The following is a 27,372-nucleotide window of genomic DNA, read 5'->3' on the forward strand; positions in this document are numbered from 1 at the left end:
GAAGCCTGTCTAATGGTAAGGACTGGACTGGGTCGTCTAGATGGGTACAAGATTCACCATCCTTGAGGAAGGTTCTTAAGACGGCCCAAACAAACTGCTTCAGGAGGAGCACTGTAAGTGTAATCGGAGATAGAGGAAAAACTGAGTAATCTCCTAAATCACTGCATTAACTACGGTGTTCTGACACAGCCCTCTGCAAGGCATACCAGTGCTCTGTCTATGGACACAGTATTTTGTTGCTTTATTTCTGCATTCTAAGGTGGTCGGTGACTCTGCTGTTGCAGTGGGATCCCATAGCTTCGACACCTCCCAGTGAATTTCACTGACTGCTGCTGTGTGATAACCCTGACTAAGTTCACCTCAAGGGTTTTTCCTGCTTGGGAATTAGGTCAGAATTGTCACGTCAAGGTCTCCATGTTATTTTCACATCATCTCAACAGCCAGTGCCCTATAACTCTTGGCAGCTACAAAAGAAATGTGTGATCACAAAGAAGCCTCTGATGCTGAATCAGCATCTCAGATGGTGCCAAAGACAAGCTGTGGGCATGAGCAGCTGAGCTGTGGTGAAATAGACCATAGAGGAGCGAGTAACAATGGAATCTGGGTAAGAAAATCATGAAAACGTGCCTAAAACCTTTCTGCCTCAAAACTACTAACACAACTCCAAGCTAATCAACACTGCTCCATTGCAGATCTCCATGGCAGCTCCCAGCAGTGGAAGATTGGCTGTGATTTCCACCACACATTAAATAAACAAGTGAACGGTGATCCATACTGAAACGTTTCCTTCTGCACTAACAATGGTTTATTCACCTCCTGTGTTTGTAACGAGCTACTGAGGCTTTCATTAGTACACTCACTAGTGTGTCATGCCCGGTATTCCTGGCAGACTTGTCATTTTATGTAACACAATGTGCAGGACAAAAAAAAATAAAATAAAAAATAAAAAGAACTCGGTCAACCTCCCAGTGATGCACTGGGCACAGGAAACTCAACAGGACAATTGTTGCTAAATATGTTTGCTTGGAAAAAAAAAATAATGCTTGGGGTTTTAACCCTCAATGCAGTGGCATTTTGTAGATTGCCAGAGAAACAAGTCATTCTACAAGACAACACGTGTGTGAGAAGGACAAGATTTCATCCTGTGCCAGGTTGAGGAACTTGTGCTCCCCCTTTCTTGCAAAAATGTCTTGCTCCTAAAGTGCAAATGTTTGCTAGTCTAAAAGGGACTTTGGGATGTTAACTCTGCATTAGGTTTCTTGCTGCTAAGAGCAGAGTGTGTGGGGCTGTGATAGGAGGATGGTTGGACTAGATGATCTTGTAGGTCCTTTCCAACCTAATGGATCTACGAATCTATAAAATGATGATCTCTGTGGAAGCCAGATCATCCATCCCCTTTCTCTAAGGCTACACAATATGCAGTGGTGTGAAAGGCTCGTGACTGTGAGTGCCTTCCCTTTTGGAGGGGCTAGGAGGTACTTGAGAGTCGGGGTGAAAGGAAATTTGTTTCCTGGTGCGGGCTTGTTAAGAGGCTGTCTGGGAAATTCCCTTTTGTGTCCCAGTTGGAAGATGGTCATCTTTGTTATTTCATGTCACAGAAGTGTCAAGAAAGAGTAGCAGACCTCACTGACATGATTGCCAGCTCTACAGCTCTCATGACCATACAGACGCAACTTCCAGAGAAAGGTAAATGTTTATTCTGGAGTTGAGCAGGAACCTCAAATACTTTTGTGAATGGAGTCAATGGAGTATAAATGTTTAAAACCAAGCAATGTGATCACATCCTGATCATGTCCACACCCTGTGTGCACTGAGAGGCAGCTGAAGGATGCCAGCTCGGGTGGAGACATTATCATGGCAGACACCCACAGTGCAGGGAGATAAATGCCATCCCTGAGGTTTTCTTGAACTTGTGGTGAAAATGTTTGCTGTGCCAACACATTCACTGCTGTGTTTTTTATTTGGTTGAGAGGCAAATAGCAGCTTCTCCTCTCAGAGGAGAGAACAAATTCAAATGAAACTTGACACTCCTGAGTGATTTTCTCTTCAGATGTTTTAGATACAGCCTTCAAGAGGAAATCGTTGTCTCATTGTCATCATCTCTATCTATAAATCTGGACAAAATTGAGCATTGGTGTAAATATGTTTACTTCTCATATTGAATTTCCTTCATTATTCATCCTCCCTCTGTATAGTCACTGATACGTTTTCGCTTTACTCCTACACCTCAGAGAAAGGAAAGAAAAGAAAAATGAAAAGATAGAGCAGAAAAATGAAAAGATAGAGCAGAAACAGGGAAGTTTCATAGTAAGGACACTCAGATGTCATAAAAATATAAAAATAAAAAAAATCTGTCATGATAGTTAAGTTAGCATGATGGTATGTACAGATATATATATACATATATTTTTTTTTTTCCTAAGAAGAGCAAAACCATGGTAAAAAACCTTTAGAACTTGCTTAGATTTCTCTGAATCACAAAATATCCAAGTGAAAATTAACTGTATGGATTTCATGCTTTAGAATCTTACTTGTTACAGGGTGACGCACCATCTCAGTTCCTGGCACACCAGGTGATTCATGTGGCTCATAAATAACTGCTGATCCTACCCGAGGAGTTCCTGAGAGCTCAAATCCAGCCTCACAAAGGGGCTGAGGTGTCCAGCTCCATAAAGAGGATATTGCAGACTCAGAGATTATCACACAGGAGGACCATCAGCCCAGAAGCAGGGAGGGGGATTCCCAGCAGTCAGCATATGGAGCAAGTGGGTGCTCAGAGCAGCTGACAGCACACGCTGAGGAGATGGATGTGTCTGAGATATTCCTTCTTTCCTAGATTTAGGAAATCAGGGCAGATTCTGCTTCTAGCCAGACAGTGGAGTCCAAGGAGCAGCTCCTGAATATTGGTGTAAAGCTGCTGATGTCGGTGTCACTCTCATAGGAAACCTTGTTTTCTGAATTCCAATTTTCTTTATGGAAAGCACTGAGCAGAATACATTGGAAATCATTATTGTTCCAGCCAGAAGTGCCCGATACCTTCGTGTTTGTGTGAAATGTGGGAGACTGACTTTTTACAATGTCAGATAGTGGCAGGACAAGGTTTTATATAAAATTGAATATAGATTAGATGGTAGCAGGAATATTTTTTTATTCAGTTTTTGAGGCAGTGGAACAGGTTCCCCAGAGAAGCACGGCTGCCCCATCCCTGGAGGTGCCCAAGGTCATGGATGGGGCCTTGGACACCCTGATCTGACTGGGGACAGACAGCCCATGGAAGAGAGCTGGAACTGGATGACCTTTGAGGTCCTTTCCAACACAGCCATTCTGTTATTCTATGTTGGGACACAAATACACAGACCTTCCAGGTTAGCTTTGCTTTACTCCAGAGTCTGAAGAAAATCAGCGATGCCTCAGAGGGGTAAAAATCTAAGGGCAGAACAGATGAATTGCTCTTGTCTCTGAAGCTGTGAGGAATACAGTTGTCCTAGCAATTGCTGGTTGCCTGCTAATACACCAGCAGAGTTGCAGGATATGATTTATTTTTTTTTCTCAAGAGCAGAGTAATAGTAGTTTGATAAAGTTCCTCTGGTTTCTCTGGTCATTTTGCCTCTGGACCAACATACATTCCCTCTGCCCTTCAATTTTGACAGTTCCCTCACCTTTGAGGAAAATTCCCAGTGAAGTCCTTCAAGCCAAGACCAATTTTGCAGTCATGGAAATGTTTTTCTGGCTCAAATAGTAGAGAGAGCCTGCCCAATCTAACTTGTGGGAGCACAGAACAAAGCCTACCACTTAACCAAGAAGTACATTTGTTTCCTGGATGAAATGTTCACTGAGAATTGTGCTACAAACCTTTAGAATCTGATTTGTTTCATACAACGGATGAGTTGGCCCTGGGATCTTGGCAATTCAGTGTCCAGTTCTGTGAGCTTGATTTTTTTGCTAAACTCTCTGTAGTGTAACTAAATAATGTTGAGGGTACACTGATTTAAATCATCTGTGGAGAATAACTCATCAGCTCAGAAGCTACTTTCTCCCTCTTGTTCCCATCAGATATGTTGCTCCCTGCCTCTCTTAAACACTTACATAAGATTGGAAATCATCCCTATTTGTAGATATATAACCCCAGAAAAAAACCCAAACCCTACCTCCATGTACAATTTGGCACATAATCTTTAAATTGTGCCTATAAAAACTTTCTGCACTGACCCCAGATCATCTGATACTAGGGACAGTAGATTTTACCCTTTTTTTTTTTTGCTTCGTGGTGGTTTATGGATGCTGGGTAGATGGACGTTGGCCAAGTACTGGGGTATTTTCCATTAGCCTGAATAAGGTGGAGTGGGGATCATTTTGTGGCAAATGAGACCTTGTGTGTTGAGGACTGATTACATCTGTGTGGTGGAGAACACTTCCCATGCCCTTGGACTGCAGTCATGACTCAAGTTAAGTCTTCCATTGGTGCGTTGCTGCTCCACTTGTGCCTTCTCTCTTCTCTTTCCTGCTATGCTTACATTATTGATTTAATTTTTTGTCTCTGCCATCTCCCTCCATTTAATGTGCAGAATATTTGTTCTTTTTGCCACTATCTCCCATTGGTGGCACATCTATACACACAAGACAATGTCTACTGTATGTCTTCCCACAGCACTGACATCATCACCTTGTCAGCAATTAGCTAACAAGACAGCAGTGATGATCATGACATCATTCACATCAGTTAAGATTGGATAACAGCTCCCAGATGTGCGTTTTGCATGTTCATATATAACAGTTTCTGTCATTATTTTGTTTCAGCTGATTTTTTTTTAAATTTATTTGTTTCTAAGTCTGTACGAGAGTGTTATTGATGAATTGTCTTCTGGTGGCATTCTAAGATCTGAAATGAGAGCTGGGTAGTAGGAGGGTAGTGGCTACAGAGAGACCAACCAAGTGTCCCAGGAGGAAAATATATTAGCTAACTCTAAAGGAGGGTGACCAATTTATTGCTCTTGAGAAACACTGAATGTATATCTTATCCACATATTCAAGGCTATCTCAGGAAGGACTACATGTCTTGCTTGCCCTGTACCCCATGCCTGGTACTGGACTCCCAGGGATACCTAAGGGAGACTGTATGAATCAAACAGGCGTCTGCAACACTTCCCCAGCTCATTTTCCTGGCTTCTAGTAATTTTCCTTTGAGGGATTCCTTCTCACCTTATCAGTACGGTTACAGAGGTTGTTTGGTCATCCAGACCCTAATTGTAGGAAGAAATGAGTAAAGAGGGAATTTCCTGTGGACACAGTGAATGGGATGGGCAGCTCCATCCCACAGGTGCCAATTTGGGACACATGGAAAGTACTTGCTCTTGTAAACTATTCATAGAGCTCTTCTTTCCCGGAGGTTTATGATGTATGCCTTGGGCATGGGGCTGTGGGACCAGGGAAGCTGGTCTCGTAAGTTCTTCAGGTCTTAGGAACAGTTTGCTGAACAGAAAACAAAAAGTTCTGCTGAACAAAACACAACTAGGATCAACATTTTACCCTCAAAATTTCACCGTGCACTGTCTTGGACTAAATTTGTATTTTGATTCATCTGTCACTTTCTGCCTCATTGCAGTTCCACTGTAATTAGAAAGATGAAGCCAATAATTAATTTTTCCCCATTTCATAGCTTTTTTTTTTTCCCCCTTTGTTTTTCACTGGTGCAGTGCTGTTGTGTAAGCACATTATAAAGTAGAACAAAATAAGACTACTTATTCAGAAAATCAAAAACATCTGAAGACTAGAAAGAATAAGAGCATGGGGGCAATGGCTGAGGATATCCAGATTTTTGTTCAGAGCTCTGCCTTGAATCTGAATCATCTTCAGAAAGATGAATATGCTTAAAACAAAAAACAAAACAAAAAAAAACCCAATCTGTCAATTACCTAATGCTGTCCAGGTGTGAATTTGATTTTATTCCCATAGTGACACACTGCCCAAGTGAAAAACATTGAATTAACTTAAGTGCAATTTTGAAGTCGGCAGCATCGCACCGAGGGAGAAAAAGGAGGAGGAGGAGCAGTGGGATGATTTTAAGTGCTCTTCTTTCAAGACTTGCTCTGGGGACTTTGTTTCTGCCTCTGGATCGACTGTTGCACAGCTTTAAGTCCGAGGAAGCCCCCTGGCTTACAGAATAAGCTATCAACAGATGCTCAACCTGCAGCATTCTGAGAGCACAGGGGTTAATCCGAGGCATGCACACGCGTCCTGCCGTGATAAAGCCCGGAGCGATGAGACCTTTTGCACCAGAGGATATTCTGGCTCTCTGTTGGGAGATTCATTTTGTCTGCAAAATCAAGCATGTAATGTCCCTTCTCCCTTGTTCCAGTCTCCCCGGTGACAGCTGACGTTCAGGGCAGGATGTGGGCTGGGGAGCCCCACATCGGCTGATTTGTGCTGATTGGGAAACCCTGAGATACCTCCGTGCCCTCAAGGAGAAAGGGAAGGGATTAGGTAAATTCAAGAATTAAAATAATAATAAGAAAAAAAAGTACATCTATCCCTCAGCATCCAAACCGTGGCCACGGAAAGCTTCCCTGTGCCGTGGGGTCCGGTCTGGTTTACGGAGTGGTCAGCGATCCCTGCCTCTGTCTGCTCGGGTCGGTGTGTGTTGCTGTGTCTGTCTGTCCGTGGTTGGGATGGCATCAGAAATGTGCCCGGTCCTGGGGGAGCCAGCAGGAGAGACTCCTCTATCCGTTTTCCAATAAGACGGGGATCTTTCCATCTCTAGAGTGCGGGTTTAGTTGTCAGCTCTGTTTACTACTGTTGGATGTCCCCCAGCTGCTGCAGAGCTGAGCACGGTAACTCAGCGGGGCACTTCTCCTTTCAGTGCCAGGCAGAGACCCCACGACAGCCCTCGCTCCGACCCGAAGGACGAGGGAGAAGTGAAACAGAGTGAGGGTGACATTCCTGAGGCACTCCCAAAGGCTTTTCCAAGGGTTTGAAAAAGCCTCTTAAAAACGGCAGCACAGATCGAAGGCAGTTAAGGGAGAGAGGAAAAAAAAAAAAAGGAAGAAAAAACTTTGGCAAGCGTGCACTGTCTTACATCAATCTAGCAGTCAGCATCGATGTAGATGTTCTTTCCTCCTTTTGTGCAACACCCCTTCCCTCCTACAGACCACCCAAAGCCCTATAAATAATCCAAGGACCGTATTTTTTCTCCAGCTTTCTCTTCAGACCTCGAAGGGAAAATATCAGGCAGGGGAAAGAAGGAGAAGAGAGAGGAGAGCAGAGAGCAGGAGAGATGGCCAGTGAATTCAAAAAGAAAATGTTCTGGAGGGCAGTGGTGGCTGAGTTCCTTGCCATGATCCTCTTTATTTTTATCAGCATTGGCTCGGCTCTGGGTTTTAACTTCCCAGTGTCGGTCAATGGGACATCAGCAACTCAGGACAACGTGAAGGTTTCTTTGGCTTTTGGGTTATCCATCGCGACCATGGCGCAGAGCGTGGGCCACATCAGCGGTGCCCACCTGAACCCGGCGGTGACCCTGGGCCTCCTGCTGAGCTGCCAGATCAGCATCTTCAAGGCACTGATGTACATCCTCGCCCAGTGCCTGGGGGCAGTGGTGGCCACTGCCATCCTGTCTGGAGTCACCTCCTCTCTGCCTAACAACTCTCTGGGGCTCAATGCGGTAAGATGCAACTTTGCTGTCCCCCTTTGACTCTTTTTTCCCTGAGTAGAAATGAGAGGGCGACTTCTATAAGGATGTGTGTGGTGGAGGCGGTCACCTCAGGCAGGGATCTTGTCCTGACTGATGGTGTATGCCTTCACTGCTGTCAGTTAAGCACTATTTTAATCCTTTTCTTTGGTAAGAGATACTGTAGGGATGATCCTTTCTCTCCATTCTTTTTCAGAGCTCTATGGTCTTTATCAGTTTTGTTTGTGTTCCGTTTTGCATATCCATGTGGCAGAAATGTGCTTTTTGAAACCTAAGTAACATTGAAAGCTCTGCTATTTGCATGACTGAGCCTCTTTCCTGGTTCTGAAGGTCTCAGGTAACATGTCTTTGGCTTGTGATGCTGATTAATGTGTATTCACATTATGGTGTTTTCATTTCTGTGAATGTGGTTCTCTTTCAATACCTCATTAATGGTCTGTGTAACCTGATGACTGCAGTGTAAGGACCGATGGGACCAGTGAGAGAGATGGGTAGCAGGAGAAACCCTATCACCAAAGGTGTGAGCATCACCTGTTGCATTTGGCACAGTGTTCTCATCCTGCCTGATGCAGAATCTTAGCTGCACTCTTCTTTTTCCTATTTTGAGCTGTGCAAAAATGGGGAAAAAAGGAAATTCTCAGGTGTAGTTTGGAGGAAGAGGTGAAGAATCTGTATAGAAGAGAAGTGCAGGTTTCAGCCCTATCCACATTGGGGTGTTTACAGTTATTGATGATTACAGTCTACAGACAACTGCCATGTGGCAACCCCTCTTCCTCCACGCACTGTTCTTTGCTGTTGTCACCGTACCATAACGGGAGCAAAAGGGATAGTTACTCTTTTCAACATGAAATCATCCCTCTTTCAGTGGATGCCAGCGAGGCAGTCCTGCAGTCACAGCAATACACAGAGGAGTACTATAAATGGAAATTCCCTTCTGGTCACTTATCTCACTCTGTTCAGAATATGTATTTCATGGCTTTTCTATGGCCCCCTTCATGCAGAATAGTCGTTGATGCAGTTTGAAACTGGAATGTATTTGAAATCTTATGGCTGTTGGAATCACAAGGATATTTGGGGCACAGAGCTCCAAATATGATATCACTTTAGAAATAGTTGTTGGGGAAAAAAAAAAGAAAGAACATATAAAGTTTTAAGCATTCTGTGGCATGAGAGTTATTCGCAAGAGTGAGGAAGAAGAGCTTTTGAAAACATAGAAACTGCCATTAAGGAGGTCAGTGCTGAGCAGCCCAGTGCCACCCACCCGTGCTGCTCTGTGTGTTGGCTGCCCACCTGCCTGCAGGGATCCCACCCTGCCACTCATTGGGAATTCCTCTGGGATCATCTGAAACGATTTTTTGGGGAAGAAGAGGGAATCTTTTCATTAACTCCAGCTGGCTCTGGCTGTGTGTGTGAGATGTGATCCTCTCCTATGAAACCACTGGCAGAGGGAAGTGCTCAACCGCATGGGACAGGGTCCCCACCCTGGTGGTTTCCTCGAGAGGTCTGGCTGCCAGCTGCTTTTGGGCTTTGCCTTTTGCCTGCCACAAAGCAGTGGTGGCTGGCTCCTTCGCTTGCCCCGAAGCCCTGAAACTGGCTTTTTGTAAAGTGGGTGTAGGGGACCACCCCAAACGCTTGCTCCTCTGTTAGTAAATCAACTTACAAAGATTTGATTCAGAGCTCTGCACAAGGGCATCTCAGTAGAGAAAGGTCTGAGATGGAAAAATCACTCCACGAATCTCAAAAATTAGAGAGTGGAAGCTGGGCCCCTCCGTCTGGAATATATTCAGTGCACCCTTTCCAATGCAATAAAATTTATGGTAGGAGGATGTATACTGTAAGCCTCCACCATGCCTATTTTACAAATCTGGCAACACTTTCTGCATGTGAACTGATGAATGAAATCGTTCCCAAACGCTGTGAAAAGCTCTGGTCTTGTTACTGTCAAACATTCAGAGTTTTGGTCTTTTATTTTCCATTACCTGTCCAGCAATAAATGTTCTGGATAGAGGAGAGTTGGGGGACATCTCAGGAGATGGGGAGAGTAAAAGCTGTTCTTTTCCCCCGTAAGAAGGAACTGGTGAGGAAAGCAAATCCATTCTTTTCACTATTATGGGACCAGCTGGGGAGGGGAGATAGGGGTCTGAGTGGCAGTGGGTCTGAGCCCAGTGTGGGGACAATGAAACAGCTGACCTCGTGCAGAGCTGATTACAATGGGGCACATCCTGATGTCACATTGCATTGCCTCCTTCAGCAAACAGAGCGTAAGGAGATGCCACAGAGACTTGCTTTTATGTCCTGCTTGCTTTTTAACCTGAGGACAAGGAGAGGAGGGGCAGTGCTGGCATTCCTGTCAGCTGTTTTGTCTTCTTGTCCTTCCAGGAGAAAATGAGGTATAGATTTGTTACTGGGAAAAAGAATAGGAAGAATGGGAGTGCTGCATTTTAGCAATGCTTGGGAAGGTGGCTTGGATATGCATGACTTGAAAGGGTGGCTTTTTTTTTGCCGAAAAATCATGGTGAGAACAAATAAATTGAGCCAGTAACTATTCAGTGCCCTCTCTGATGCTGGGTGGGATTACACAGGTGGGATAAATTGCATTTTATCCTGTTCGCCTATAGGTCCTGCACCAAGGGGCTGCAGTACTGATCTCAATTCCTTAGGTTCCTTGCCAGCTCATAGTGAGGAGAGACAAAGAAAGATACATCAGCTCTTAGATCCTCTCTGTTGTCCTCTAGAGAGACCTAGATCTCGTCCTTTACTGTAGAAGAAATTTGGGAGGCTCCAGCCTTGGGGACCTTGATCAAGTTCCTGAAATAAAGTGTGGTGAAGCTGTGCCTTTCTTATTGCCCAAAGGGGAAAGGGAAATGCAAGCAAACAGATCACAGAAAGCAGGCATGGAAGGTACAGGGCTGAAGAGAGGAAGAGAGCAGGAAAAAGCAGGATGTTCCTTTACCACACTCAATATGAAGGTCTGTTTTATTCTTAGAGACAACCCAAACTATCCCATATGAGAAATTCGATTTAAACTTCACTGAAGCCAATGGAATTTATTTATTTTTTTTACTTTGGCTGGTTCTAAATAAGAAATTCTGGACAATATTCAGAGAGGCACTTGGATTACTGAATCCTTTTAAGACAAACTTCCCATACATTTCAATAGTGGTGTGGCTGCCAAAGTAAAAAGGTAAAAACCTGGAGCACTGGAAAAACTGAAAGAGGAGTATTCAGAGTTTGTTGTTCTAAAAATTTGAATATTCATACTCGTATCATCTAGTATCTTGTTTTGTTTTTTTTTTTTTTGGCCACTGGATCACTACATTTTACAAATTTCTATTTGGTAAAAATGTAAGAGTAGAGAAAACATAATCCGAAGTGCACTCATCTGCCAACATAGTTGGATGTTGTCCAGTGAGGACAGATCTGTAGTTTGGAAAATGGAAGAAACTAGTCATCACGGGCAATTAATGGCTAACAAAGAGCTCAAGCAGGAAAGACAAGTGAGAGGAGATGTCTGCTCCATAAGGTAACACAATATTTGCTGTTCAGCAGTGTTTATTGTGAGAACTTTCATCAGGCTGTTAAAAACATGCTGAGCAAATTTATTTCTCTCTCTTTTTCTTTTTTCTTTTTCCTTTCCTTTCGTTGTTAATTTTGTGTGAAAATAATCTTCTGAAAAAATGCAGATGCTCCTTTACCGATCAATAATTTTGAGTGGTTTCTGCATTTCTTTATACTGGCTTAATTGCCAGGAAATGTGCCCCCCTAAGCCTGGGGGGCCACCATATGGAAATGCTTTGAAAAATCTGCCTCAAAGTTTATAAAAACTATATATATTTCTAAAAAATGTTCCAAGTGGATCAAAAGCTGTAGGGAAGAAAAACAGACCCACAGGTATTTTTGCTCAGGGTCGATACAATGAAAAGGAAAACAGCTAAGAATAACAAATAGCAGAACTCTGTTTTCAAAACTGCTTTGTGAACCAACAAACGTTGTTTGTGGAACTGAGGAACTTTCTAGAAACAACAGAGGAGATATGGCCCAGAGTCCAGAAATGTGGACGTCTGGAGTATTTATTTAAGACTGGTGGATAGCCATAGAAATACCACACCTACAATGTGGAAAGTTGCTTGCTCCTGGATCGCCCTTTGGGTTTCAGTGTTATTGAGTGTCTGTCTCCTTTCTTTTCTGTCCTTTGGGAAGCTGCCTCAGAGGGCATCACAAGCTGTAGGAAGCTCCAGAGTTACCACATATGGTCCTATGTAGCATACCAGCAATGGCCCTCCTACCATGGGAGTAGGACTTGAATGCTTGGTGTTGGTGACTCAGTGCTTCCCTTTGTGATTTCCCTCTCCTTCTGCCCACACCCTCTGCTCCAGCCTCAAATTAAGCAGTGTCTGGTTGCATTGGTAGAGCTTCCAAAATAAATGGAGAGCTTGACAGCATGAGTGGACAATTGAGTAAGTGTTTGATTAAGAATTAAGTGATGCCACTGTTTCTCTGACTCAGTACAGAGAACCGTGGTTGCCGGGGTGCCACTGGATGGATGGGATATGCAATTGTGTTCCTGAAATCTTGTGCTTATAAAAAATTTCCTGATACTTTTTTTCAGTGCTATGTACTACATCCTTCTCCAGATTCCATGCCATCAGCTTCGTTCTCCATATCACTGCCCTTTTTGCTCCCTGTTTTTGATCAGATTTAGCATCCTCCAGCCAATATTGCCTGGATATGTGTGTACTTAGGTGCTGGAACTGCGACACGGGACCAGAAGCAGCTGCACTTTCAGAGTGAGGAAAATGGTTCCTGTACATGAGATTAGTCCATGATTTTTTGTTTCTTAACAAAGAGCAGTACAACAATAGCTCTTTATTCGATTTCAATCTTGCAGCAGCCGTCTTTTATGGCTTGCCAGCATTGTACTGAATCACAGCATGCCAGGAAGGTGGAACATAGGAAAGGCACCTGCTCAGGAATGGCCACAGCAACAGCTGCTTTCTAAGGAGTTCACACGAGACAGCAGAAATCTCTGGGCTGAGGTTTAAAACTGATGTTATCGTCCATCCTTCAGTACCTTTGAGATTAACGAAGGTTATGGCTCTAATTCTATTTTTAAGACAGAAGTTATTTTTATTTTAGTTTCTACAAGAATTGGCTTAGTGCTTCTGCTCCATAATGACATAGCCATGCCCTAAGCTTTTCATAGAATCATGTGATCACTGAGGTTGGAAAAGACCACTAAGATCCCCAAGTCTAACTCCAGCTCACTCTTACTCACCATGCCCCCTGACCACGTCCTCCATTGCCACATCTCCATAGTTCTTGAACTCCTCCATGGGTGGTTGGCAGAGAGCACCCAGGGGTGTGATAATGTGGATGTTTGTGACACACGGTGAGGCCCTCAGTGATCATCTGTCTACAGGTTAATTCTTTGGTGCTAAAACAGAGCGATCCAACGTGGGTTTCAAGCCATGAATAGGGTTTGTGTCTAGAGGACCCAAGGATGACTTGTGCAGTGTTTGAAAAATACTCTGCAAACCTCAGAATAAAGGTCCTATTTCAATAGAAGAGATAGAAATTGGTGAAAGGTTGGCATGGAGTCTTTTAAGATAATAAGTTGCAACAGAGCTAAAAATACTACTAATTTGTAAGATTGTTTAATGTTGTAATTCAAATTAACTCATGGTCATGGCTTTTTGGGAATCCTTTTTTGTTTTGTTTTGTTTTTATTTCTGACCAGCTGTCCAAATAAGTAGGAATAATTATGAAGGAAGTAAAGAAGGAAAGTAACTTTTCCACTGCTACTCCTGACTGGTGAATAAACAGTTAAAATTGTCCTCCTTTCCTTGGCACTCAATGTATTATGTCATATCTTAGTATGTATATGTGTTAGGGTATTTTATGCTTAGGGGTACACACATCTCACACACATGCGTACACACACACAGTGGATAGATAGAAGGATAGATAGTTGGATAGATGGATAGGTATGTGGTTAGATACATAGATATGTGGTTAGATAGATAGATAGATAGATAGATAGATAGATAGATAGATAGATAGACAGACATATAGAATGGCATTTTAGATTTTAGATGACGTTAACTCAAATTCCATACTCTAATTTAATTTCAGTTTACATTAAAAATATATGTTAGTGAATATTAATTTTAAATCAAGATCTGGCATGGACTAAAAGGGACCTAGGAGTAAGCTGGAGAGGGACACTTTGTCCTGGACTGTAGTGACACGAAAGAGGGGAGATTTAGGTTAGATGTTAGGAAGAAATCCTTCATAGTGAGGGTGATGAGGCACTAGCACAGGCTGCTCAGATAAGCTATGATGCCTCCTTCTTGATAGTGCTTGGGGCCAGGCTGGATGGGGCTTTGGGACACCTGGTCTAGGTCTGGTGGGAAATTCCCTTGCCTATGGCAGATATTAGAGCTAGGTAGACTTTAAGGTCCTTTCCAACCCAAACCATTTCAGGATTTTGTGATTCTATGTCAAGAATCACAGTCTATGTACAAATGGAAATTTCCACAAGAAACATGAGAATAAATATTATAGAACTCTTCTTGATATGCTATTAAAAATAGCAAGTCATTTCAGCAGGGCTCATGTACCTTGGGAGATAATTTGGACCTTTGAGCAGGTAGAGAATAGTACCTCTTTAGTCAGAGAATCCTAAAAAGTATAACTATCTGGCTTGTATATTATTACCTTTAAGAGAAGCATTTCTTAAAACAAAGATACTGAAACACATTACAAGTACTACAGGAAGAAAAAATAGCCCTCGAAAAATTTCCTGTTTGTCTCAAGAGGAAATTGCCTGTTTTCTTTAAAGCAGTAGTACATTCTTGCTTATTTGTCATGCTCTAACTTAATTGAGAGTATCCAATAAAAGAGAGATCTTTACCTGATACTGTAATTAAAAAATGTAAAAGAAAAATCTTTTTGTTCCTAAGTTAAAATAAAACAAAAAAACACACTGAACTATTGGTCAGCTCCATGCTTCTGTGTCTGTGTTTCTCAGTTTCTGCATTCCCGTGCCTTTCTGTATTCTGTGTGCTCATCAGAACTCTCAGAATAAAGTTAATGCCGATGTCATGGGGCAAGTAAATGTTTGCTGGAGGTTTTCCTGCCCTCTCTGGGAGCAGTATGTGGTTCTGTGTATTTATTAACATACAACCTGATGGGAAAGCACTACACGTTCTGGCATTCAGAGCCAAAGTTAGTGCCACTATTTACCTTCTGCAACTCCGCTGAAGTCAATGATGTCTGAAGCTATGGCACAACATTAACTTGTTAAATCAAACATACTGTCCTGTCAGGCATCCTGGAGGAAACTCTATAAACAGCAGGAGGCCAAAAAAGTATGCTGAGAGCTCTGTGAGGGGTTTCTCTTTTGATATTTGAAGACGGGAAAGCAGCCAAGAAATCCTCAGTGTACTTTCTGAGCAGAGTCCTGTGCATCTCTTCTGCAGAAGCCACTGAGAAGTACCACCAAAAAACACATTTTCCATGCCCTTGACACTTTCTGTGCCAACAGAAGTCAACGAAGGCTTTGAAAGCAGAAGCATGGCACAAGTTTCCTTATGTATATTTACGTAATTTCCTTTGAAGTTAATGGTGAGTGCATTTGAAATGAGGAATAAAAATAAGTAAAGTTAGGCATGGCCTCTATTTATTACTTTCATATGACTTCTTGATTGATGATCAAGGTGGAGAATGTTCTGAGAGTTCCCCTAATTTTTGCAATGCAGTGCTCACACTGAGAGTTGTACTTTCAACTCATGCAGAACTCTTGAATACTCTGCACAAGACTGACAGTACGAATGTCCTCAGAAGTGGGAAGTTTGAAAACTTCACAAGTTGGTTGGATGGATTTTCTAGTAGAAAATGAATATCACTTTGCTGCAATTGCCCAAAATGATATTGTGACTTTTGTTTGAATCTAGGTAGTTATGCCAGGAACTACTCTAAAAGGTAGATCACACAAAACTCAAAATTCAGATAGGTCTTCAATTCTCCATTGAATCATCGAACCATAGAGTCACCAAGGCTGGAAAAGACTTCCAGGATCATCCAGTCCTACTGTCCACCTATCACCAATACTTTCCCACTAAACTATGTCCCTTAGTGCAACATCCAAATATGTATTGAACACATGAAACACCATCTCCTTTTGGGCTGACAGTACAAGAGGTCATGAACAGTGCACTAATACAAAGGAGTGCTTCACATATTCTACTGAAAGTGAACAATTTACTTGTGTTTGGATGGGCAAAGAAAAATTTCACTATTCTCCATCTTCTGAATAGTAGTTGTTTATTTTATAGGGAAAAAGAAAAAAGAAAAAGAAAAGAAAAAAATGTTTCCCAGAGAAATTTTACCAGAGGTAATTCAGAAAGTTGAAGTGTAAATGAGACTGTTTAACAAATGGCCTTTCTCCAACTATCTGTGTTAAATGGAAGTCCTGTACGATTACTGGCTTTTACTGCATATCACTGTCCATCACTCTTCTCTTGATTACATCCCAGGCTGCTGCGAGACAAAGCCCAGGCCAGGTTCCCATCAGCTGGAGGATAGGGTGGGAGGGAGGTTAGTCTTGCTCCTGGAGCGTGTCCACTGACCAAAGAATGGAAAATGTAATTTGTACTTGGGGAACTGAATGTGCCCCCTTTAGAACTCTTAAGGCTTTATTTATAGGAAGGATAATCTAACGAAGAACAATATGTTTCATCCCTATGTTCTGCTGAATGCTTCTATTGTTGACCTAGGATACAATCCAAAGCTAATCCTTTGCCTCATAAGCAGCTTCATCTGAGTACTCTTGCCATGTCATTTTAAATGAAACACTCTAGATCTTTGCCTCTCTCTACTTACTAAAGGAACATGACTTTTCTACTTTTTGAATGCCTAGTGAGTAAATAACAGGTATAGAAACATCAATTTCAGGGTAATATTATTAAACTGCAAGGGGAGAAGAGAATAACTGTGGTTAAATAGCTGAGGATACATTTGGAATGTGAGTTAAAGGGAGGTTTACAGCTGTTCCAGCAGGAGAAGGGGATGTTATTGGAACAGGAGTTATCAAGTTACAAGCATGGTTGAACCAGGAACTGAAAGAATGAGAAGAGTCAGACAAAATGACAGACAGCTTTGAGGGAAGTAGGAAGATTAATTTTTGAGACTGCGTTCAAAGAACATCATATCAAATAACTCTTCCCAGTTGGGCACTTAAATGTTAGTTGGGTATGAAGAAGCATATTTATTATTTCCAGTGTAAGGATGAAGAGGAGAGCACGAACCATTTTAACCAGAGTGAAAAGATTTTCTTATCAAGGAAAACGAGAAAATTCTAAGATGGGAAAGATTAATCTGTAAGAAGAAAATATAAGACAGATTCATTTTTCAAATAGTCAGCCAGCAATATAGCCAGGGAGGCAGACTCCAATTGGGTTGAGAAGAAATGTCAGAAATTTTCCCTTAAAAGTTCCCCATGGAAGACAAATCTCCTAACTTAGAATGCTGAAAATATCAGGCCTGGTGCAAATGGTAGCGTATTTGAATTCAGTATGCAGGGAGTGAGGACTGTCTGATGTAAACATATTATTTTTGCAGCAGTTCTTATTCCAACATGAACATTAAAAATACTTTAATAATAAAAGGTAATGCGTATGTGTCGAGAAGATGCCGTGGTTTCGCTTTTCTGTCTTGAAAAAACATCAGCCAATGTTGCTTGATGTGAAGTGTTTCATAACTATGGAGAAAATTGACATTCCTGTACCGAAAAGTAGATTTCTACATTTCCAGAGGCCTAATCTTTTTCATGAATAATGATAAACTAATCCCCGTTATATGAAAGTAAGGTTAACCCTAGAAGACGCCGTCTTTTGCTGAGTTTGTTGGACGACATGAGGCAGGCGTGGCATCACATCATGAAACCACGTTGCATAACAACTCTCTTATCCATATAACGGGAAACAGCTTTGAGCCTGATAGACTTTGATTCCTGATGAGAAAAATATGAAGCCACTGGAGAAGTACACAGTTGGGTTTACCTTGGGCCAGTTTAATTTCCTGTCCCCGTTTCTCTTTTGAAGGCAGACATCTAATAAATATGCTGTTCCAAAAAAATGAGAGAGGAGGGAAAAATGGAAAAGAAAACATACCATCTGCCCACACTGTTGCTGGAAGCTCAGGAAGTCAGCTAAACGTGGCAGTTACGGGCACCTGACTGGATCTTCCATAGTTCCAGTTGCAGATAAATCACAACTACTTGATGCTGTGGAGAGATGGAAGCAACTGCTTTTAATTCCCTAAGAACAAAAAGCAGTTGCTCACCTCAAACAGTTTCTCTTATGGTCATGACTGTATATCTCTAGTGATGCAGAACTTGTACGCTCAACACGCCTAAGTACTTAGCTTCCAACCAATTTCTTCTCAGGAGCCATGGGCTTTTTGATCAAGATAGGATTTCTATTAATTTAGAAAACTCCACTTGTTAACATTTTTTCCCCACTAACTTGTTCTGAGTCACACTGAACTCAGGTAAAAATGTTGATGGCAGGATTCAGCTGTCAGAAGGATATACCTCATTTGGGTTGTTTGTATTGTTGCATTTATGCTTCTGCATATTATACTGGTGCTAGTACATCAAGGGAGGATTACTCAGAGAAAACTATTGCAGCCAAGGCAGTGATCCAGCTGGTCAGCTATCTTTATGTCTCACTACAGCCCTCAGATCTTGCCAATAAAGAACCCATTTCTTAGGTACATTTCTGATTCTTCTCTTGTCAAAATAGTGCAGTGATTTAGTAATTATGTTCAGTGAAACAATTCATCTGAACACAAAACGCCATCTAAAATGCAGTGTCTGGGAATTACTGGAATAAGGTGAAAAAATACCAGAGATTTTCCTAGAGATACAAGGACAAAAGCAGCCCATGTCCCTGCACACATATTTTGCCATGACCTCTGGTAAGCAGCCTACCAGTGTAGCATAGAAAGTCATTTCAGTGTGGTACAAGTCACTGGAAAAGGATGCGTTCACTCCGGCACTCCAATAGTTGTGACTACATCTTACATTTCAAGGCATTATTATATCTATTTAAGAACCATATTTTCCAACTTTTTAAAAGGAGATACGGTCACCTTAAATTCTAAATATACTCAGTAGCAGAATAGTAGATGTTAAGATCAGTGGCTGATATTTACCATTGTGTATACTGACATATTCATGTGGTCAGGTATCTGCAATACCTATTGCTACTAGGTGCAGATGAAGATTTCGACAGCCCTGACCTTACTGAAGGCTCAAGCATCTAGAGTCAGGTATTCTATAAAAATGCAAGAATTTAGACTTTCCTTAAAGATGTAAATAAAGCAAGAAAATGAAACCAAAGGTTAACCAATCTACTCAGTTATGCCGGGAGTTAAAATAGCAGATTTGAAAGGCATAAAGCTTTTCATATTGCATTAAGTGTTAGCTGGGTAAATTGCAACTTCACTGCGACCAAAGACTATATAAATACAGATATATATGTGCATGTATGCATGTGTTCCTTTTAGTTGGATAGCTCTTCTTTACATGGAATAGTAGGAAATGCACCTTCCTACTACTTCTGTTATGCAGGGAGGTGGTTAGTCTGGTGAAGACTCATGTTGTTCCACGTGTTGCTGTAGTCTAGGAGGTCCAGCCTACTGCTGTAGTGGCACTATAGCTCTGACAAGCAGACAAATAACCAACATATGCAATATTATACTTACAAATCAGAGCAAAACAGGACATCCAAGGCTTGCCTCAGTCTGCAGTGTTTTGGAACGTGGCCCAGAGTTCTTGTTCTTGCACTGGAGAATCTTACGTCCCTGGCAGTCTGCGTAGTATTGCACAGTAGAGGAAAGCAAAAGGTTTCCTATGATATTTCCAGGTTTTATTTGGTTCCACACAGCCTATCAATAAGTGCTGATTAGCAGGGAGAGTGACTTCAAGCCAACCTTAGGATGTGTTTTCCTGGAGGGAAAGGAAGACTGTGATTTCCTCCTCTCAAAGATAAGAATTACGACAGGTTTTGAAGGTGTAATTTTGCTCTTACTGTCTGTTTTTCTTTTTTTTCCCTTTTTTTTTTTTCGTTCTTGAAGACTTTCAAAGCAAAGGAAGAGTCTTATGCTATGTTAGTATTTATTCGTTTCAAATGCCAAGGCCTTTTTATACTTCAACATGTTTGCATTGGATCTTAGATCTAGACTCTCTGGGGTTTAAAAGTTGCATTATGATAGAGGAGAATTTAGTTTCAGATCCACTTTTGGGCATCTGCATACACTCCTTTACAAATATGCTTGCTTTTCATTTGGCCTTCCAAATGTGGGATAAGATCTTTCAGTATCTGTGGTACAGAATCTTTTATATCATTAGGATCTGTTTGAAATTTAAGTCAAAGAGTTGCGACCCAAATGTCACTGCAGCAAATAAAGTGATTGTTTTAAAAAGGAAAGGATAAAAGTAACAGAATACTGATTTAGTATTATATCAGGTGTTCAGTATGAATTTCTCGATCACGGCATTTTCACTGCCAAATCAAATGTACATGATTCATATTTCTCACATATAGATCCTTTTTGTGTTGAAGATTGCATGAAATGGTCTTAGTTTGTATTGTATGGATGCTGCAGGAACCAAAATATCCATCACTTCAACCAAAATTCCCTTCTATCTGTGAATAAACTAATTCTAATTCAAGGGTTATCCATTCTTCCTGTTAAAGAACAAGATACAACTTTATGTTATTAATTTTTCAAATATTAGGTTCTTAGAAATTAATATATTTTCACTGTTGTTATTGTAGCTGATCAGATCTTTGCTAGCTGATGACAAATTATTCTCTAATGTTTACAAATATGTTTGCAATTGTTTACAAATGTTTACAATTCTCTGACAGAGAAGAAACAAGAAAACTAAATAGCAAAGGTAGAAAGTGAAGGAGTTCAGGAAATCTGAAGTTTTAAGGTTATTCAAAGGAATAAAAATTCCTAAAAATTTAGGAAAATTACAATGTAAAACAAAGAATCATAACAAGCAATTACTTTTTTGTAATGTTTGACCTTTGAAGTTTTAACACAGAAACTGTGACAGATGGGACAGCCTACTGATAGCTCTATTACTGACTGCCTACTCCGAGTCACTTTTATTCTCAGTTTCTCTGGCGTGTCTCCAAACTTATGTTTTATCCCATCTATGCAATGCAGTTACTTCTGTTTAACAACATTCAGCTCATAAAGATTTCTCTTAACTAAGACACCAGTGAATACAATGATTAGAAACAGAATTCAAAACCTTTTATGTCATTGTTAATTTAGATCCATGGTTACTTGTTGAAGAAAACTTTGTAATAGTACTACAGAAATATGAAAAGATTTTTTTTAATGTTCATTTATATAAATTTCTGTGCTTTCTGTATGCCCCACAACATGTACATGATTAAGAAACTCAACTGATTCCATGATTAATAATACATTAGGAATACCTACATCTGCCATTGTGAGGGTTAGTTTTTTTTTTTTTTGGAGAATCTACTTTATTTCATGGATAAACTATTTTCTCCATCAACCCTCTAGGATTTCTGTACGTTTATTCTACCTACTAAAGACAGTGGATTGGATTCAGTTCAAGGCACACCTGAAACTAATCTACATGCGAATGTGTGAAGCTCTTGTTGTAGTCAAATGAGATCTAGTCAATCCAGTAAGAAAGGACAGAGCTATTCAGTTGACTCTCCAACAATCATCAATGTGTCATCAGCTGAGTGGCTCAACTCTATTGACTGTGCTCATTACCTGTCCAAGTTCAAAGGCTTGCTGCTTGAACACTGGCAACTAGAGCCATTGTAGAGAACTGTGTCCTCCTGTAGAACTGGTGTCACATCTACTGGTTCCACATGAATGCCATGAACAATCCAGGGTATTTCAAATGGCACTAGAGGAACATTTTCAGGCGCTTTGTACAGGTGGCTGAAAAGTTGGGTGGGAATATGTCCATGGTACTTGCATGCTGCAGGACATTGCCAATATAAGGTTCTCATTTTGAAGAGATCGTATTGAACAACAGAAAATAATTAGTGGTAGGAGAGGAAAAGATTAATGTGACATGCTGATAACATAGATAAGTACCTTCAAGCTGCTCAGTCAAAAGTGCTACTTTCTCACTCTATTTGTCCCTTCCTCTTCGTGCTCTGTTTGTTTGTCAATTGTTGGTAATGCCAAATTGAGCAATGTTTAACTTGAACACAGCATCCTCATTCTCACGGGCAAAGAATAAATGTCTTATATGATACCAGAGGTCAGTTTTACAAATGTAGTCTATTGAAGGCAAATCTTTAACAAATTAATCTTACACATGTACACAGCTTACATTCTCATTGTGTCTACTGGTTGAGTGTTTACTGGGTGCACTGGGTGCAACTACCATGTTTTAAAACTAACAGAAGTTGGTTATATCTATACTTGAGTGCAACAGCGTGTGCTTCAACTGATTTCTCTCCTCTTTCTTTTCATTGGTGTTAAGCAGAGGAAGCACAAGTAAATAAGTGAATGTACAGGTCTGAATTGAGATACCACAACCCATGAAACTTTGTTGTACTGTATGAAGGCAGATAGGAATATTACATTTTTTTTCTTTCCTTCTTGTCTCCATGCAGCTTGCAAAAGGAATCAATGCAGGCCAAGGACTAGGAATTGAAATCATTGCTACTCTCCAGCTAGTTTTGTGTGTCCTTGCCACCACAGATCGGAGGAGGAATGATGTTTCAGGATCAGCACCTCTGGCCATTGGTCTGTCTGTTGCCTTGGGACATCTCCTTGCAGTAAGTTTTTGCTGTCACCATTGATGTGTGCACTGCTCTACCTTAGTATGGGCTGGTGAAGAAAGGTAGATGATTGGCAAGACAGGAGTTTCATCCTTCTGCCTCCTTTTCATAGACTGACCTTAATTTTGTGCGTGGTAATGGTGTGTAATGAAGATGCCACATGTACTTTGATAACTCACCACTGGTTTTCTTTTTAATTTCTAGATTGATTACACCGGTTGTGGAATAAATCCAGCCAGATCTTTTGGCTCAGCACTGATTGCCAACAAGTTTGAAAATCATTGGGTAAGTTGAAGACATGTGTTTAAATTTTAAGAGATTTTGCATATACACAATTTACAAGATCAGAAACATGTAAATCCAAATAACTAACTGTTGCTGAGTTGCTGTTCCTATTTCATTTAACAAAAATAATCTCCTTTTGCTCCTGACTATCTCTGGGAGATGAAAATTCTTCCAGACAATCGTGTGTTTTCAAAATAATATAGCTAATTTTCTCTGGTTATTTCCCATTATGCTTCTTTAAGTAAGTAAATAAATAAATGGGTAAAACTTAAGAGCCTCATTACATTGAATCCTATGTTGAGAATATTTTGTTTAAACTAAGTTTGTAAATGCTTATGCTAAATATAGTAAACCTTACTTGTGAAATACATTGAAGCATGTTTTAAAAGCGGATTGTGCAATACTTTGAAGCTAATAAAATGCCCACCTACTTAAACTGAAATGTCTGTTTATGCACTTCCATGGATAAGTGCACTGGGAACACTATAGATTTTATAATTATTTTCTGTGGTTAAAATGGGGAACTTCACGAACATTTACTTATTTCACTAAAACTTTGTAATTTGTTCTAACTCTCCCACTTGTTTTGGCAGCTGTTTGTGTGAGATTTCTTGGAAGTTCAGTAGCAGTACAATGGGGCTATGAAATTTTGGATACGAAAGCCATTTTAATCTAAAGAGCAATACATACAAAATGAGGACACTGTGGAATTTGTACCGTTATCTCCTGCTTAGACACTGCTATTGGGATATTAGGATAATGAACCTAAGCAAGGAGCTAGTATTTTCAGAAATGCGTAGAAAAAATATGTTGCTTTTCAGGAGAAAGAAAAAGAGAGGTGATAATAATGCCTATTAAACCACTGATATCCCTGGATAAACAAACAAACAAACAAACAAACTTGTTTTCAGTCATTATTTCTTTGGCCTTTTACATCCCTCAGAATGATCTATTATTCCTATTCAAATAATCTTGTCAGCTAAAATACATTTATTACTTCTTCCTCCAAAAGTTTGCCTCCTGTGGAATGTCTCTAGCTGAACAGTAGCTAACAGCAAATTAAGCCCCTAATTAAATCCTGACTAAGTACTACTTTCAAATTCACCAATCACTGAAGGTTACTGTTAGAAATGAATCTAATGCTTTTGTGGCTTTTAGAGATTGTTCCCCTCTGCCTGCCAAATATAGCTTGAGCAACAGAGATATTTTACCAGTAGTTGTATAATTTTAAATATCAGAAGTTGACAGTATAGTCACAGATATCCATTTCTGGGTCCTTTATCCAATTTGTGGTTTCACTCTGAAGTTCATGCAGAAAAAACTTCAGTGGAGATTTCCAGAACAGCTTCAAATGCAGTATTACCTGATGTATTAACTGGGCTTCAAACTGTGTTCCAGATCTTCTGGGTTGGCCCAATCATTGGAGGAGCAGGTGCTGCCCTCATCTATGACTTCATCCTGGCTCCCAGAAGCAGTGACCTGACTGATCGCGTGAAGGTGTGGACCAGTGGCCAAGTAGAAGAGTACGATCTGGAAGGAGATGATATGAACTCCAGAGTTGAAATGAAGCCAAAATAAAGAAGGACAAGGGGGAGGGGAAACACATTGGTTTTCGAAGATTTTATCAGTGTTATAGACTCTTTGTAAACCAGCAAGAAGTACTTTGTTTTTTAAATCTGTATGGTTTTCCATTTTTTTGCCCCCAGTCTTAATAGCCTTTTTTTTTTATCTGGGGTCTTTAAATTGCAGCGTCTTCAGGCCAAGAATTCATTAGCATGTTCTAAATAAATTGGGTTGATATTTAACCCTTCTCTCACTACTATCAAATTTGCTGGTGCATTCAGCGTGCTTGGCTCTCCCAGCACATCATGCAGTAGTGATGAGTAGTCTGTTGAAAGAATAGATACTTAGAATAAAACTTCATCTGTACCATTAATAGGTATTTATACCAGAAGAAGTACTTACATAGAAATGCAAGGCTGGTATTTAATATCAGCAGTGCATGTGAAAAAAATCATTAATCATTTCCCTGAAGTATCTTTTTGGAAGCAAAGGCCACTAAAAAGTATTTATGTATAAAGAACATAAGAAAGAGGACCAGAAATACTGCTGAGTCAAACAAGAAGCTCCAGATTTCCAAGATCTACATTTTCCAGTGCTTCATCCTCTCTGAACCTTCATGCAGTCCATTGTGAAGGCATAACCAAAAAATGTAGATATATGAATTCTTGGGAAGTAATAACTAGAAGTGAGACTGAAGAGCAGTAGTTAAAAGAGCAACAAGAAAAACATGCTGATATGTAAGCAGGATCTGATTTATCCTGAGACTGCTCTACTTTTGCTTGTATTATGTAAATTAACTGTACATTTGAAAAGAAACTGGGGGAAAAAAAAATAAAGACCCCTTTCTTCCTGACCCCATTTTAATAGCAAGTGCTATGACATTCAGGGACAATGAACAAATATACACACAGTATATTTTCTAATGAGGGACAAATACATACCCATGTGTAGGTTCATTTTGAGGGTCATTTTTTTTTGTTTTTATATATATATATATAAATATATAAATGTTTATATATGTGTTTTATACAGAAAGCATAGTATACTGTTTTGTAAGAAAATAAGAGCAGAAAAGAAGTGGAAAGAATTTCATAAGAGCTTAGCAAAATAAATGACACTGGAAACATAAAGAAAACTAACATTCTAAACAAAATGGAAGATGATTTTCTGTTATTGTGTGTGTGCTACTTTTCATTTCCTGAATAACCCACAGTAGCTGGTCTCACATACTAACTATAGACTATAGCTGAGGCAGATACGTGCTGATATACTTGTTCTGCACTAAAACATTTTACATAAGGAAAGAGGCCCAGAGAAACCTACATAAAAAATGACACAGTTAACCCTTCAGACGAGTACTCCAGAGGTAATACGAATGGCAGACGTCTCCTGGTGGACAGAGAGCATGGATATTAAAATTGAAAGAGGGTTGACATAGGAATCCATCTAAGTTGGATCATTTCAATAAGTTGAGCAGATAAACAAGATAAAAATTAAAAAGAAGAAATTGAAATGCCAACAGACCAAACCAGAATCTTTCTTGTTTACTTTTGGTGCGTTATCCTGTGTATTGTCAATGTACATACAGCATGATTGGATTTTGGGGTGGTTTAAAAATAAACAAAATCATTTGTGCTAACACATGAAATGTTCTTGGGTTTTTTTTGTTTTGTTTTTCTACAGCACACTGCATTTCATCTGCTATAATATTTTCAGGGGCCCATCTATAAGACTGAGAAAGCTTCTTTGAATGGCAAAGTAGACCTTCACCTAGAAATCAAGCTCTATTTAACATGTACTTAGAAATGAAGCAGGGTACAAAGACTGCAGGCCTATTTTCCATAATCCATTGAATCCAGACTTCCCAGAACCCAATTCCAGAATTTGATGATGTTCTAGGACATCCAATGACCCCAAATCAATTATCTTTTTAATCAATTTATCTTTTTTTTCCTCACAAACTTGACTACAGAGAACTGTTGGAGGAATAATTCAAAAGAAATAGTTTTCCTTGACAAGCTTGTGGTAATTTAACACCTATAGTGATGCAGATTCAAAATTTGTTCTACTTCTTGCACAAAGTAGTATCTCTTTTTTTCTACTCTTCAAAGTACAAATTATTGAGAAAAGCAATACCGACTTTCTATTATGTTTATAATAAACCTATGTCATATTAGTGCTCTAGCTGTCACTGTTCATTATTCTGGTAATGATCAAAACAGAAGGAAAGATGTATAATAACTATTTCCCTAGTGAAGAAAGAAAAAGTAGATCAAAGCAAATGAAGCGTGATTTGTCAGAGTATTCAGATTGAAAATGTTTCCAAAGTTCCTGGAAATCAAGTAAAAACACATTAGAATGGAATTTCAGACTTAAATCTCCTCCTGCTCCTTTGTAGAGAAGGAGGAACTTGATTGCACAAAGTGCTTTTCTAACACTCTCAATGACATGAGTGCAGTAGTTTCAAAACAATGAAAGGCCATAGCTACTCATGGTAGAGTACATATCTCCTCACTCCTGGCACAAATTATTTTGCTTTATGTTGGATAAGCACACTTAAAGTTATCAGCATACATTAAAATATTTGTTGGTTACCCAGGCAAAGGAATTAAAAGCATGAGGCAGCAAGTATCGAAACCCACTATCAAATGTCAAGTGGACAGATGTATTTACACGACGTTGCCCAGAAACCCAGCAAAATCTCCCAGGAATCAAGATGAAGCCTGGAAAAGAGTTGTTTAAAAGAGCTCCTATGGCGTATGCGCTAATGTTTGCTGACCTTTCGATGAAGAGACCACATCTATGCCCAAATGTTTCCTAGAGATGTATTTATCACTTGTTCAGCCAGAAAAAAGATGAAGAAAAAGAAGCAGATGCTTCCATAGTTTAGCTAAGGACCACCCGTCATGGCCTCTGACCCAACCTGCTGGTTATCTTATGGCATATCAAATACCCACAGAGATGGCTACACAAATGCCA

General features: G+C 40.2%; 1 protein-coding gene across 1 annotated transcript; it reads left to right on the forward strand.

Annotated features, from left to right (window-relative positions):
* The first annotated feature begins 7,135 nt into the window (after positions 1–7,135).
* Positions 7,136–25,742, forward strand: AQP1 (aquaporin 1 (Colton blood group)). Its single transcript, XM_065744948.1, has 4 exons — positions 7,136–7,657; positions 22,378–22,542; positions 22,750–22,830; positions 24,229–25,742. Exons 1-4 carry the CDS (start codon positions 7,271–7,273, stop codon positions 24,406–24,408), a joined length of 813 nt encoding a protein of 270 aa, XP_065601020.1. The 5' UTR covers positions 7,136–7,270; the 3' UTR covers positions 24,409–25,742.
* Positions 25,743–27,372: the final 1,630 nt, after the last annotated feature.

Source organism: Cyrtonyx montezumae, unplaced genomic scaffold (genome assembly GCF_038088225.1).
Source record: "Cyrtonyx montezumae isolate F1298 unplaced genomic scaffold, pur_monq_1.0 scaffold_32, whole genome shotgun sequence".
Lineage (NCBI taxonomy): Eukaryota > Metazoa > Chordata > Aves > Galliformes > Odontophoridae > Cyrtonyx > Cyrtonyx montezumae.